This window comes from Hipposideros armiger, unplaced genomic scaffold (assembly GCF_001890085.2).
Source record: "Hipposideros armiger isolate ML-2016 unplaced genomic scaffold, ASM189008v1 scaffold_59, whole genome shotgun sequence".
In the NCBI taxonomy this organism is placed as follows: domain Eukaryota; kingdom Metazoa; phylum Chordata; class Mammalia; order Chiroptera; family Hipposideridae; genus Hipposideros; species Hipposideros armiger.
The window spans coordinates 325,688-341,449 of record NW_017731409.1 but is presented as its reverse complement, the minus strand read 5'-3'; the positions used below and the strand labels follow the sequence as shown (position 1 = coordinate 341,449).

The 15,762-nt window shown below is 51.2% G+C and overlaps 1 protein-coding gene across 4 annotated transcripts in view; it reads left to right on the top strand.

Moving 5' to 3' along the window:
- Window positions 1-13,472, top strand: part of SMOC1 (SPARC related modular calcium binding 1) — a 151,963-nt gene extending 138,491 nt beyond the window's left edge. For 2 of the 4 annotated variants that reach the window (XM_019641384.1, XM_019641382.1), the window contains exons 11-12: window positions 5,791-6,035; window positions 11,418-13,472. In XM_019641384.1, the coding sequence (XP_019496929.1) occupies window positions 5,791-6,035; window positions 11,418-11,431 (259 nt within the window). In that variant the 3' untranslated portion in view covers window positions 11,432-13,472. Of the gene's footprint in view, window positions 1-5,790; window positions 6,036-11,414 lie in introns of all 4 variants that reach the window. The other 2 variants (XM_019641381.1, XM_019641383.1) reach the window with 1 other exon arrangement.
- The last annotated feature ends 2,290 nt before the right edge of the window (window positions 13,473-15,762 follow it).

Here is a 15,762-nt window from a genome sequence, read left to right as displayed (position 1 = left end):
TAGGTGGATGGACCACTGTCTGATAGAGAAATATGTTTTGATAAGACATCTTTATCTTGGTACACATGAGAGGGTCCAGAAAGTCAATTCTAGTCTCTCTTGCATCCTCTCAAGGTCCGGCAATTAAAGCTGGGCACCAGCTGAGGCCAGTAGGAAACTGTCCCACCCAGGGACAGTGGGAAGAAGGGACAGGGAGGATGCTTGGGCAATGCAGAAAAGAGGGTGTCTTCCCCACTGCCTACCACCTTTCAGGAATGGAGATTTTAGTTTTGCACAAACTCTTGTACCTTCGCTCTCCCTTCCTATAAGCTCTATGCTGGGTACTGGAGACATTTCAGGACAAGGGTATAAATCCTGGCTTGGGGGAGCTCCTGGAAGAAGAGATTTCTAATCAAGTAATTGCACTATAAAGTCAGTATGATCATAGAGGCAGTGCTGCAGAGTCTCGGGGGGAGGGAAGGCCTGCGAGGGAAAGCTTTACACAGGAGGTGACATTTGAGCCACAGTTTCACTTACAAATGGGAAAGTGCCCCGACCTGGATGGACCAGGGGGTAAGGGCATCCCAGCAGAGGAGGCCCTGGGGATAGTGGGGTATGAATCAGGTAGGGCTTATGGAAGGAATTGCAAGAAGTATGGTTTCTATTTGGGAGGCAGGCCCTGGACAGACAGGAGATGAGGCTATAGAGCTGGGCAGAGCCCAGATCATACTGGGCCTTGTGATTCATGCCAATGAGGGCAGCAGGGGGCCACATGATTCCATGGGCATTTCTATGGAAGCCAGACAGGAGGGGAACCAGATGAGGCAGGAAGGCTACAGCAATGGTCAGAGGAAGCATGGACTAAAGCTCTGGGGGAAGGAATGATTTACTGAAGCTTCAGTGATGAAATCAATAGGATTTGAAGACTTCTTAGATGGAGGGAATGGAAGAGAACAAGGTGTCTACTTCCTTTTCTGGTTTTCTAGCCTGATTTGGGGTTTGGGGAGACAGAAAGCAGTGTCACCCAAATCTAAAAATAGGCAAAGTCGAATGGGGTGTCCACAGACCCATCTGTGGCCAGTGCATGGCAGGGGCAGCCTGCAGTATCATTGCATGGCAGCTATCCTCAGTGAAGGTCTGTTGGATGACTGAATTTTCCCTGTGGTCCTTCCCACCAGGAAAGAGCTCTCCCTTAGATCAGTCATCTCATGGTACCCGTTAGCCTTTATCAGCCCCCAAGGAAGAGTTCTGAGATCTGAGCTGGAAGAATCTTCGTGAGCAGGGGAATCCTCTCCTTTTTCCACTCCCTCTAGAGAAAGGCAGCTTTGAGAGGAGGTCAGATGGGCCACATGAACCTCCTGGCCCTTCACGGGTCCCCCAAGGAGAGACCATCTGTGTTGTGGCTTCCTCCTTCCTGCCCAGTGTGGTTGCTGGTTACTTGTTGATGGCCTTGCAAGGAAGAGGCTGGAATGTGGCTGACTTGGCATTTCCCAGCCCCACCCTCCTGCACAGCTGGCGGGGCTTGGACCGGAGTCCAAATGGAACTCAGTTGGTCTGCTTAGTTTGGCTAGAGCCTCTAGGCCGTAACACCTCACCTTCTTTAAAACTGCTTGAGACAGCAGAACTGGGCCCAAGATCTTGGCTGAAGCAAGTTTCCTTGTGGTAAATGGAGCTGGCTCCCCAGCTGTGCGTTGCAGCCAAGGCCTGGCGGGGCTCAGGCCGCAGAAGCAAAACTGAAAGTGCTGTAGAGAAGGGCGGCACCTGCCACCTCGCAATGTGGGAGAAGATTCATGGAGGCCAGTCCAGTGGGGCCCTGGCTTTAGTCAGTTTCCTTATCCCTGGGGGCAGGAGTCAATGGGACAGCCACTAAAACAGCCCAGAGGAAGGGCAGACACCAACATTTTGCTGTGTCTTTCCCACCATAGCCAAGGAAACTTGGATGTTTTGCATACCCAATAAGCTCTTTTAATAGGAGTGGAACTTCCCCTGCAGGGAGGCCCATAGCATGGACAAGTGAATTGCTGTTAAGTGATCTTAAGGAACCATGCATCCTCTAATGTAGGGTCCCCAGCCCTTGTCTGGTAACCAGCTTTGGATTCCAGCAGCTTTGATCTGCAGTGGGGATGATGTGTGTAGGTTTGAGAGAAAGCTTGGAAGTTTGATGCCAGTGTAAGCCTAGAGCAGTGAGTGCAAGTGGCCGTAGTGTTTCAAGGATCCTTCTAGAAAGCTGTAAGAGGTGGAGGGATCAGTGGGATATGGCTTTGAGGTCAGGAGTAAATCTGGGATGTCTAACCATGATGGAAAGGACTCCAGTCAAGACTGCTTGAGAGATTCCTGGAAACTCTCAGGGAGGCCGCCCTGCCCCATCCCACCCAGCACCCCCCGGGAAAGTCTTAGCTTCTTCTTAGTTAACAGAGACCTCTTGTGTCTTCTTTCACACATGCCCAGTCCTTGGTAAACCAGGACTCCCAATAGATCTCAGTCCTAACTAGATCTTATATGAAGCATGGTAGGTCTTGGACTTAAGGCTGTTATAAATCAAGCCCTAAACTTGATTTACAGAGTTTTAAACCAGATGCTTTTAGGAGTTTTCTTTTTTCTATTATATTTTGCTGGAAATATGGGAACAACCCCCAAATTCCTCTCAGTTACTGTCTTTTGTCTCACCTCATCTTCTTCCAGAAGGTTCATGCTTAAACATTCTTCTGGGGCATGGCAAGAATCTCCTTCCCTTTAGACCAAGCGTTCTTTACCTGAGTCCATGACCATGGATGAGGTTTAGGGGGTCCATTAAACCCCTAAAAGCAGAGTTCTATGTGTGTATGCGTTTTTCTAGAGAGAGAGACTATAGCTTGTTTAGGTTCTCAGATAGGCTCATGATCCCCCAAAGCTAAGAAATTCTTGCTTTAAATGCATTTGGAGTTTTCTTGGACAAAGTGTTGGGTTCCAAAGTAGGACCTTAGCATTGCCGGCTTCACATGTCGAGCTGGGATCTGTTATTGGGGGTGAGGGTGGGGAGATGGTTTTCTGGAGGTCAGAGGAGTTCAGAGCACAGAGCCCTACACTAACTGGGGAAGAGGCAGGACGCTGAGGCCCCACAGGGCAGGCTGCGGGCTGTGTCAGTGTTAGAGGGGTCCAGAGGCGCTGCTTGGCGAGGCTTCGGAGAGCCTCTCCCGGGGAAGTGTCCTCGGAGTCCCCAGGGGATGGGTCAGGAGGGGAACAGAGGGCGGCCAGCAGTCAGAAGTTGTGGGTGCTCTGGGCTTGAGGTCCTGCTGGGAATAAGGAGGTCAGGAACATGGTTCTCTGGGAAAGGGAGGTAGGGCACGAAGAGAGAGTCAGAAGAAAGGCAGGGAAAAGGGAGCAGGAGCCAAATGACAGTCCCTCCATGTGGGAGGAAGCTCTTAGAGGTTGCAAAGTGGAGAAGAGAGGCTTCTTGCTGCAAACTAACCCAGAGGAGGGAGCAGGGAGCTCCATCAGTGGAGGTGCTGAGACCTGGGCAGGCATGAGCTTCAGGAACACATGTTGGAGGCAGCGAGCCTCTCCTGGCAGGGCGTCCAGGCGGATGACCTCATCCCTTCCTGTCTCAGTGACTGAGGCTTTATTATTCCAGCCTCTAGGTAGACATGACGCTATGCTGAGCCTAAAGGTTAGCTGCCTTTGCCTGGGATTCTCATGGCCCCCTGACTGGAGGGGGGCCTCTTCTCTCAACCGCCACTTCTAGCTGCCTTAGAAAGCCTCCAGTGGGAATAGCTGAAGCACCTCCCTTGGGGCTCCTCCTGGCTCTCCTCTGCAGCTTGGGTCTTCCCTCAAGTTAAGGAGAAGGCAGAGGCCAGCATGGTGCTCCTCGAGGGAGCTAGCCACTCTCCCTCCTGCGCCACGAGCATCCTGAGAGAGAGTTTTTCTGCGGCCCACTTGGTGTGCCCTGCAGGAGCAGACTTGAGAGTGAATGTTGTAGGTGAAATAGAGGAAGCTTAAAGACACCCAAACATCATGTACTGGCAGAGACAAAAATCTGAGCTGCACATTGACTAACTCCATGCCTGTTACAAAAACCTCCCAAGCCTGGCTTCCATGACAGATGAAGCAGATTCCCAAAGAGCCACAGGCAGCCGGTCCCTCCCGCCTTCCCTAGGTCCTCCTGCATTAAACCTGTCAGGATGAGGTCCCACTGGCAGATCCACTAATTGCACTCTCCTGGAATCAGTTCAGGGTGCCCAAGGGGGCCTGCCTAAGACTGCAATCCACTTAATGAGCCCTGGGCTTTTAGCAGGCTCTTTTTGGTAATGAAACTTCTTGTTCCCTAAACATTAAAGTCACTTGGGGGGTAGGAAGAGGTGGGAGTTTGCTGGCTTGTTCATAGGGGAGGGGTTAGGGATGGTCCCCTCCCCTCTGGAAAACTCAGCAAGCCCCAGGGAAGAACCCCAAGGCATTGGCAAGTGCCTTGAATATTTTTCTTGTTGGGACAGCTTCAGAATGTCCTGGCAGGCCCCGAACCACTGGTCTCGGGTCCTTGCGGAGCAGCAAGTCCCGCTGCCTCACTTCTGATGTGTGGCGGTCATGTAGTGTGTCCCAGTGTGCCGCAGACTACGTATTTGCATGCGCGGCACTCCCAAGCTCAGTCTTACTCCCCCCACCAAGGGAAAGTTGCCCAGCATTTGAGCACAGGAGCCTGGGCCACATTCACTCAGTGTCAATCCCACGGGACTCCTAAGTTCTGTTCTGGTCAGAGACCCCAGTTTCCCCTCAGCAATAGGGGAGACTATCATTAGTTTTACAAGTTTGAAATATTAGCTAGCACCCTGAATCCTTTTTGGGAAAAGATGAGGCATAAGTATTATAAATAAAATGGTTGGGTAGGACATGTGCAGTTAGACATGTAGACATTGTCACTGTAAGGTCACCATATATACGTGGGTTGTATTAGACATTGTCATTACAGTGCATTGAGACACCAGGAAGCTTTCTTGGTTACTCAAGCCCAGTGCTTCTCAGCAGCATGCCCTGGGGGTTCTAGTTAACATGTGGCTTCCTGGGCCCACCCCAGACCCCCTGACTTAAAGCTTCTTGGAGAGACTCATCTCTAATAGGTCTGGGACTTGCCAGCTTTAGAACCTCTGTTTGTGTCCATCCCAATTGTCTTCTTCTCTCAATTCCTACTACATTCAAGAGCTGACAGTGGCAGACCATGGGAACTTCACACTTCACATTGATTGTCACTGCATGGTTTCACGTTTTTGGCTCAGTGTCACTGAGACAGTGAGCAGCTTGAGGCCAGGGGCTACACCTCTCACTTTGGAAGCCCTCCCAGGACCTGGCCTGGTGCTGGGTGTGTGGTGCAGGCTTAGAGCACCCTTTCCCACAGCCACATTCATAGACGTGTACACATTCATGTGTGAAGAACAGCTTCCTGGCAGTGAACACTGGGCCAGGTAAAGGACACTTTGGATCCCAGCTGTGGCTTTCCCAGGTGAATTAAATCCAGCCAATATTCTTGAGCACCCATCCTGTATAAAAACGCTCCTAGCTATGGTAGAGGGTGAGGAGGTTCATGTAATAAGAGTTGCCTACTTGGCAACCCCTGAGAAATGAATCTTCCAGTCCTGAGGCTGGATGAGGGTGGCTGGGATCTGCTGTAGGATGAGTGGATCTGGGAGGTCTTTGGCTGGGGGAACCATTTTTAACTGGCTGCCCACAGCCCAGCATGGATACCCAGGCACCTGACCTATGGTGAGAGAATCGACGTGGGGCTGGTAGTTCCTGCAGGATCCTGAGCCGTGTTGTCTGGGGTGGGGGTGTCTGCCTATGGCCCAGGTTCTCAGAGCCAGACCCAAGCCACACCCTGGAGGAGCGAGTGGTGCACTGGTACTTCAGCCAGCTGGACAGTAACAGCAGCAATGATATCAACAAGCGGGAGATGAAGCCCTTCAAGCGCTACGTAAAGAAGAAAGCCAAGCCCAAGAAATGCGCCCGGCGTTTCACCGACTACTGTGACCTGAACAAGGACAAGGTCATCTCACTGGCTGAGCTGAAGGGCTGCCTGGGTGTGAGCAAAGAAGGTGGGTGCTCGCCCCTGTGTTCCTGGCCTTCCAGCACATAGCCCACCAAGCACAGGGACAAATAGTTGTCAGTAGTTGGGACCCCTGGTACTCATTTAGTCAACCATTTCCCGGGAGTGTGTCATACTTCGTGCTTGATGCCTGATGCCGTGGAGGAATTGAAGCACAAGGTCCCTATCCTTTCTCAGTCTACTGAGGAGACACATATGAAAGTATTTCTATACATTGTGATAAGTGCTATGAGAGTGTATTAGGATAGGCCAGGTGCTGTGACAAGTAGACCCACACATGTAATGGCTCAACACAGTGGAGATTTGTTTGTCTTGCCCATGTAATAGTTCAGTGTGATTCTAGGTCATGGGGTGTGTGTGTGTGTGTGTGTGTGTGTGTGTGTGTGTGTGTGTGTGTNGGTGTGTGTGTGTGTGTGTGTGTGTGTGTGTGTGTGTGTGTGTGTGTGTGTGTGTGTGTGTGTGTTTAGGGAAAGGAGGAAGGAGTGGGGATTGCTCTGTGCAGTCACTCTGAGATCCAGGCTAAGAATGACTCCACCATCTTCATCATGTGGCTTCCAAGGTCACCCTGGGGGTCATCTCCATCTCCAGTCAGCCAGCTGGAGTAAAGCATGGAGTAGTACATGTGGGGGAGTTTTATGAGCCAGCCTGGCAGTGACACACATTATCTCTCCTATTTCACTGGCTGGAACTCAGTCATTAGACCACACCCACAGAAAGAAAGGCTGGGGTCCCTGGAAGAAGAGGAGAGTATAGATTCTGGTCAATACCTAATTATCTCTGTCACAGGCAAGCAAGTGCTGAGTATTGTAGGAAAATATGTAGAGGCATCTAATCAGCGTGGGGGCAGACATCCTTGGAAAACTTCATGAAGGAACTAATGTCTAAACCCGGGGTCAGCAAGCCCTGGTCGTGGGCTCCATCGAGTCCATGGCCTGTTTCCGTATGGCCTGTGGGCAAGAATGGGTTTTGTATTTTTTAAAGAGATGTAATTTATTCATCAAAAAGATGAATAAATGACAGAGATTGTATATGGCCCCCAAAGCCTAAAATAATTGCGATTGAGCCCTGTAGAGGTAAGTTTGCCAACCCGGATCTAAACCAGTACCTGCAGAATGAGTAGGAGATAGTGAAGCAGAAAGGGCAGAGGAGGGTAGAGTGTTCTACGCTGAGACAAATGAAGAGTGAAGATGTAGAGATGAGAAAACAGAGTTTTAGAGGAAGTGAAAGATGTGAGTATGGCTGACGTGCATCTTTGAGGATGGCTGGAGAGAAGAGGTGACAGGAGGCAAGGTGAAAGAAGCGTTTCGACTTTAGAAGGTTAGTTAGTGGGAAGTTGTCGGAAGCTTTCAGTCTGAGAAGCTATAGGATCAGTTTTGCTTAAAAACTATTCTGTCTGCAGTATGGGAAACAGACCAGAGATGAGCAAGGCATAGTACCCAATAGAAGGCTGTGACATCTCCAGACAGGAGGTGATGGAGGCCCAAGTGTGAAAAAACACAGTGGGAAGGAAGAGACAGGTAGAACTGCAGACCTTGGTGACTGAGTGGGCAGAGGGATGAAGGTTTGGACAACCGAGGGGTGGGTCACTAAGTTGGCAACATAGAAGGGAGAGCAGAGCGGGCATAGGGGGACAGGGGAGAACATGAGTATTTAGGACATGCCAAGTTGGATGCACCTGAAGGATGAGTGGGTGAATGCAGGTGAAGATTCTGGGCTGAAGATATGATTTGGGTGATGCTGACTTATGTGAAACGGAAGCTTTGGAAAAGTTGGAGTTGCTTAGGAAGAGACCTGAGAGCTTTTCCTTGTTCTAACTCTAGGTTGACAATGTAACCCCAGAGAGTAGCATGAGCAGTGGCTTAGTTACCCAACGTACCCAGTCTCAGGACCTGTGCCCTGCATCGCTGGGTTCTGGCCCTGCTTCTGGGCTGAGCAGCCTCTTTGCTCTGAGCACTCCTGTCTGATGAGGATGCCTCTCTGTGCTCTCACAGTACTCAGTCCCCAGGACACAGTGCAACGTCATGGCTTAAACCCTGCCTCTGCCACAGACTAGCTCTTGTACCACCTACAAACTACTCAACCATCCTGGACTTCAGTTTCTTCATCTGTAAAATGGGAGTAACCATAGTATCTACCTCATAAGGCTCTTGTGCTGATTCAGTGGGACAATGAGTGAAAGCATTTATCATAGTGCCTGAAACATTGGAAAACCTCAATAGAATTTCAATATTGCTATTCTTCTTCATAAGATTATTGCCTCTGTCAGCAGCACTTATCACAATGTATTGCAGTATACTTTTCTGATTCCCCCGTGAAGCCATGGACTGTGTCTTCTCAATTCCTAACATGTAGTACAGTGCATGGCACCTAGTAGCCATCCATGAGATCCTTGTTAAATGAGTGAATGAATGGATGAGAGGGTTGCCTGTTGTGGTGACATCACACTTTGACACATTTGGAATCTGTACTTACCTCACGGAGCACAGGCAGGGGACCAATCCTGGAAAGAGTCCACCTAGTGTTAGTGTAAGCCCCAGGCCCACCCAGGAGCTCTTCTGATCTGAGCAAGCATGGAAGCACAGAGATCTGTAGCGACTCTGCCCTCGGCCCTCTTCCCGTGCTGGTAGTTCTGGTCCTCGCAGCACACAGGCTCAGAGGAGGCTGAGTGTGGTTACCTTGGGTCCGCAGAGTTTGGGGAGGCTTCCTAACTTTCCGCGAAGCCTTGCCAGACACCAGGTGTCTGCCAGTCCTGGCTCAGGCTCAGGACCTGAAAGTGGAACCCGCCTCTTCCTCTTACTATTGCAGCTCTGTAATCTTGGGCAAGTTACCTAAACTCACTGAGCCTCAGTTATGTCATGTGCAAGATGGAGATGATATTATTTACCTGACAGATTTGGTGTGAACATTGAACAAGGTGGTGTGTGTGAAGGACTTAGCCCAGTCTTGGGTGCTTGGTGAATGCACAAAAGCAAATTAGTCATAGTAGAGGAACATACCCATGAGCTAAAGGCAGCTCCCCTTGGTCCCTCTGCTCTGGGGAATGGCAGAAAGCCACTTGGGTAGATGATATGTAGGGAATGGAGCCCATGCCTTGGTCATCTGGTAGCATGTGGTGCCCTCTGGTGGGCTGAGAAGGGCTTGCATGCCAGGTGGGGGGATAAAAGGGGGCAGGGGAGGGCACGGTGTTTGGGGGTAAATGTAGCTTTGTGTCGGAGGGACCTAATTTTTTGGAAATGCCTCCCGAACACAGGTATTTTTAGCAACCAGGCTCCTTACTGGGGAGGTAAGTTCTCTGCAGCATGAAAAGGCCAGACATTCTAAGGGCTGCGGCCTCTTTCTTAACTGGTCCTTCCCAGTTTATAAAGCACGGTCATCAAGATTACTGTCACCATACTGTGAGGCAGGCAGGGTGGAGACTAATTCCTCCATTTAAAAAAATTTCAACTCTCCCTTTGAATTGCCCGAGGATGCTGCCTGCCCTGGGTTCAGGCCTGTTCTCCTCTCCTCCTTGGTGGTTAAAACATGGTTCTGGAAGCTGAGCCGGGTCTGAGTTTGCTTCACCACATAGAAACTATGCCATCGCTAAACCTCAGTTTCATCATCATAAAGTGGGGGTAATTTGATCCTTTTCTAACTATCCTATACAATTGCTATGAGGATTACCTGACATGACTCGGGTAAAGGGATTAGTGCAAGAAGCCTTCACAAGGGAGAGCCATTTTCTTTCCCGAGTCTCAGCTTGGTGGGCAGGACTGCGGTAGGCCCCTCTTTATATGCTTAGAGCTTTCTGCTCACCACTGAGAGAAGCAGCCGCTGGATGGAGCAGGGTAAGATGGAACCTGGAGCCAGGTGACCTGGCTCTGTCACTTCGCAGCTGCCTATCTTTCCAAGTTTGTTTCTTCATGTGTAACATTGGATAGACCAATATCTGCCCCGCTCTCCACCCCACCCCATGTTCTGTCTGACTCTCTCAGGTCTTAAGGAAGGTTAGTATAATTGGGGCGCGTTGAGCTATGGGTTCACATGACCCGTGGGTGGGTGGGGATTCTACAACACTTTATACTCCTCAAAGCCTTTTATCCACCTCCATGAATTCAGTCAGTTTTCAAGGCAATCCTGTGAGAGAGGCAGAGCAGAAGCAGCAGCACAGCTGTGATCCTATTCCCTTCTAGAGACAGACCCAGGGTGGTAAAGGGGTGTGCCCAAAGCCACACAGCCTCTAGGGGTCGCCCAGAGCTGGAGCAGGCCCAGCCCTTGGTGTGCTCGCCTCCCATCTCTGCCTTCTTCCTTTAGGGGACCTGGGCCCTTCAGGTGCCTCCCTATGGGGTGGAGTGGGTGTCAGCAGAGCACTGGTTCAGTCACTTGGACCCTGGTTAAGTCACTCAACTGCTCTGAACCTCTGTTTCCAGATTTGTCAAGTAAAGGGGCTGGCCCAGAAGATGGCTAAGATTCCTTCTGCCTCCGACATTCTGTGACTTGGAGAACCAGGTCCCAAGAAGCTTACGCAAATATCCATCAGCACCAAAGCCCTTCTTACCTAATAGCTGAGGGCATTCCAAAGAGACACCCCAGTGACTGGCCTGATGGAAAAGGGATTTTGTTTAAAAGTGATGGCTACAGTGGGTTCACCCTGGCAGAACAGGGCTACTGACACCCACAGACAGGAAGCACAACACACAACCTCGGGCTCTTTCCCAAGTCAACTCCGTTCTGGAGGTTAAAGGGGACAGGGACCGAGGCAGAGAAGAAGCTCTACCAATTCCCTGGTCAAGGCCGCTCGAGTGTCCTGTGTTCCTGTCTGTTGCAGGTGTTAGTCGTGGCAGCTTCCCTCAGGGAAAACGAGCAGGCACAAACCCATTCAGTAAGTTGCCTCTTTCTGGGGTCCCCTCTATGGGCCCCCTCATGCAGCTTCCCCCTCGTGCAGTGGGAATGGAAGGATTGGCCAAGTTACTTAGGCTTCCATTTTTAATTTTTGCCGAGGATACAAGAGAAAGACTGGTTAGTGCTCTGAGGATCCTGCTGTCCCCACCTGTAAACAAGCGGCTGCCACTCCTGCTCCAGCCCCGGGTTGAAAGGCTGGCATCTGAGAAAAGTACGGTTTGTGCAGAGTGCACACCCCCAATGTGCTTACTAGGCAAGGCCTATTTTCCAGAATGCCAGACGTGTTCCAGTTGCCATTGTGATGCCTCCTGGTGGTAAAGGATAGGCTGGTAAAACATGGGCTTATCTGAAAGCCTAGGCTAGCTGTGTCCCCTCCAGTCCTATATCTAACAGCAGGTGGAAAAGGCTGCTCTTGGGGGGAAATTGATAACTGCAGTCGGATTTCTCCTAAACCCAACGCTAACTTCTTTGTACCTCCCCTTCTCAGTAGGACGCCTCGTCTAAGGAGCAGGAAACCAAAGGGCAGGCGGAGAGACCAGGGAGGCAGGACGAATCGTCAGACACCTAACCTTCGACGTTGCCCACGGCCCAGCCACATCCCATGTAACATGAGTGGTGCCCACCGTGTTTGCACTTTTAATAACTCGTATCTGCGTGTTTTCTTTTTGGTTTCATTTGTAAACACCAATATCTAATACCACAGTGGGAAAAGGAAAGGGAAGAAAGACTGTTGATTCTTTCTTTTATTGTAAGTTTTTGGATCTGCTACTGACAACTTTTAGGTGTTTTTTTTGTGGGGTGGGGAGGATGTTGTTGGGACTGAGAAGAAAGAGATTTATATACTGTATATAAATATATATGTAAATTGTATAGTTCTTTTGTACAGGCATTGGAATTGCTGTTTGTTTATTCCCGTCCCCCTCCCTACTCTGGGTTATGGGAGCTCTGGACACACAGCCCAGCTTTTCGGAACCCAGGACTGTATCCCCAGCCCACCTGCGTTATGTTTGGAAACTGACCGCTGTGCGCATGTGCATGGGAGCCCTGTGACTGTGTATCCTGCAGACTCCCTCCGTTCCTTCCCGGTGGGAGGAGGGTACCGCCCCGTTGCCACAGCTATCGAGGCTGACAAGCCACATAACGCTTGGCCTTCTCAAGGGCAGTTGGGCTGGGGGTTGCCCTGGAGGGAGGGCAGTAGCCAGCTCAGGCACCACTCCTCCCATGCCCACGTGTTCCTGTTATCCAGACCCCCAGGTGGCCCAGGATTGGTGGGTACACCGGTATCCTATTGACCCACAAAGCAAATCTCCTCGGCGGATTTGCCTTAGGTCAGTTGAAACATTTTTTAGCATCTACTCTGTAAAGTATAGGGAGGAGAGGCAAAGAAGAAAAAGGCGCACATGGGGCCACTTATCTGGTAGATGTTTCATGTGTCAGCCGCAGAAGGAAGAGGACAGAAAGCGCTGTTGGTGAGCGCAATGCCCACAGGAAGGCGCCTCACCTGCAGACTCACAGGTGAGGCTTTTGAGACCTAGCTCTCTCGCTCAAGGCCTCCAGGTGAGACTGGCTTTTTACCTCCACATCCTCTCTCCTGCCCTCCCCCACCCCTGCCGCCTGCACTCCTCAGTGGTCCACACAAGCCTGAGCGAGGAGTTGGGTTGGTCACCTTGTAGGTAACTGACCGGTTTTATTGTTTAACCCAATGCTGACACGCTTCCTGTTCCCTCAAATGCTCTTAAGGGCTTCTAGGCTTGAGGTCAATTCCAGAGCAACCCTGACTTTGGGCCTCCAATTTCTGCCTCCCCTGGAAATGCAGGGATAGTAACCCAGCTAGGGGGAACTCCTGGCCTAGCTTTCCACAGACGTTTTCCCAGGGTTCCAGTGGGGACTGCCCAGCCTTCCTCTGCCCAGGTGACCATGTCCATTCAGACAGAGAGCAACAACTGACCCTCAGCACCTCTCCCCGTGAGCAGCCATGTCAGCAGGGAGGAAAGGCGGGTACCCCAGCATGGGTGCCCTTATTGGATTGCTCTTGGGAATCTGCCCTTGCATCGCCTCCCATCCTAGTAGTCCCATAAGTGCACGACCTTGCAGACTGCACCCCATCTTGGTCTGGAAAGCTTTGGCACTGTAAACACCAGCTTCCTCAAAACCCAGCCCTGGGGAGGGCCCGTCAGGGAGAAGCACGGCCTTTTGGGGGCTTGATCTGAAGCTCTTGCTGTCCTGGTGAAAGTCCGAGAGCTTGTCTCGGGGATGACTGGAGGCCCATACTAACATGGTAAGGTGGAAAGGGAGCCCTTGCTCATTAACCTGGCCCAGAAAACTGTGTGCTGGAGCTGGATGGGCCTTCAGCAGACCCCAGCCCCTTCTCTGGCCTGAAGGAAGCAAGTCAACACAGAGAAGGCACCTCCGGTAGAAATCAGACCCTCCCCCAGGCGTCGTCTTGCTCACACATGTGTAGGCTGTGTTGTGTGGTTTTCCTTTGTGAGGAGGGAGACTATTTGTAGCTTGTTTTATAAAAAATAAAAATGCGTCAACCTTGGTAGCCGTTGCCTCTTTCTTTGGGTGGCTTCCTCCGAAGCCTTTAGGAAAGACTTCATTCCGACAAGGTTTCATTGTTTTCCTTGGCTCCGGTGCCATCCACTCCGCTCCTATGAAGTCCGAGTTGCTGGACAAGAAGGGGACCCAAATGTGGCCACGAGGTGGCACTGTGCTCTCCTGTGAGGACATTGACGGATCCCTGTGACCCTTGCTACAGTGTCTGTGCCCTCTGTACTTCTCCCTCTTACCTTCACCCACTCCATCACCGGAATGTCATGGGTAGCACTTTGGGGGCGTGACTGGGGGGAAGCCCATTCCATGGCTTCAGGCTGGTGGGAGTGGGCACACTGGCCACAGTTCAGATGACAAGACCCCGGGCTGAGAAGCAGCTGTAGGCGGGGAGCAGACCCCCAATGGGGTTCATGCAATCTGTGCCCCAGGTTTTAGGGTACATATTCAGGTCGAGGCTACCGGTGTGATTCTCAGAGCTGGAGGACTTCAGGTGGCGACTGGCAGCAGGCATGAGGCTCTGATTTTCTCCGGTGCTTCTGGCATCTTCTCCGTTTGCCCCCTCTCTCCACACACACAGCTGGCTCAGGAAATGGCTTCTTTTCCACCCTCTGAGAACCTCCTCCACATTTCTTTTGCTCTGTTCTGCCCCCTTGTCATTTGCAGATGAATAGGAGGTAATGCCCCTTGAAAAATTCTCCCTCAACCCTTTCTTCAGCTAAGCTTTCCTGGGAAAGGGTCTGTCTAAGCCAGCGGTTCTCAACCTGTGGGTTGCGACCCCTTTGGGGGTCGAACGACCCTTTCACAGGGGTCGCCTAAGACCATCGGAAAACAAAAAGATATTTACATTACGATTCATAACAGTAGCAAAATTACAGTTATAGAGTAGCAACGAAAATAATGTTATGGTTGGGGGTCACCACAACCTGAGGAACTGTATTAAGGGGTCGTGGCATTAGGAAGGTTGAGAACCGCTGATCTAAGCCCTTGAACGTGGTCACACATGTCCCTCCTCTTCCAGTGCTGACATTGTGTTTGCTGTGTCACAAGACCTGTTATATTTAATACTCACCCCAGCCCAGTGAGACAGGAATCCCCATTCAGACGTGTGGACTCAAACTCAGGATTTCAGCGACTTGCTGGGTATACCCAGCTAGGAAAGGCAGAGCCAGGAATCACCCTCAGATTTTCTTTTTTCTTTTTTTAAAAATATTTTATTGGGGAATTGGGGGAGGGGAACAGACAAGTTGCTGTCCTTTTGTTCTTCAGTATAGTTGTGTATTATCAATGTGCTTTTCCCGGGTGAGGCAGATGGGTCGCCGGCTACTGGACAGCCGCTCATGGTGGCTCTTGGCAGCTCACGCTGGCTGCCGGCCGCTCATGGTAGCTTATGACAGCCTACTTCAGCTTCACTGCAGCCTACGCCGTCACTGGTGACTCACGGCAGCCCAGCTCCAGGTGGAGCTGTTGTTCACCATCTTAGCTGTAGAGAGTGCAGCGTCACTGGCCCTCATGTGGGATCCGAACTGGGGCCCTGCTGCTCAGAGCCGGCATCCCAAGCCAACTCTTAACCATCGTGCCACTCGGCCAGCCCACCCTCAGATTTTCTGAGTCCAGGCCCAGAGCTGCACCAACTCCCCCAGCTGCCTTCCTTGAGGGGCTAAAACAGCTACCTTCTCCCTCCTGTCCAGCTCAGACCCCAGGTGCTTACATTCAGTCATGTGTGCATTTATTCTCTGCACAGCGTAGGGTCTTATTAAAAGCTGCTAATTTGCAGATGCCTCTCGTAGGCTTTAGGAATTTGGGGAAGAGAAATAAGGGAGGCATTTGCCCATGTAGGTCCTCACTGGGAGACTCTGCCTCCAGCAGAGAGACCCAGTGTGGCGTGGGAGGGGGCAGGTCTGAGCTCACACTTGACTGCAGGGCCAGCCTACAGCCCCCCATTTAGCTTTCCTCTGCTTTCTCAAAAAGAGCTCGTTTCACCACAGCAGGACCAAGAATCAAGGAAAAGTGAGTTATCCTGTTTCTTCTTTCACCAAGAGGCTCCTGAGCCATGCCTAGCCTCTGTGGGGAGAAGGCTGGGGACATTTTCAGTCAGGACGTCACGGGATGACTGCTTCTGGGGCCAGACATCTTGTCAGGGCCCCAGTGATGCTATCAGAGGAGGGGCCTCCAGGCCAGCACCCACCTCTGTTTCCCAAGAGGAGCTGGGTGGGATAGGCAGCTGGCAGTACCAACCAAGCCCTTATAGAAAAAAACCAGGGAGAGCTACTCCAGTTATCTGG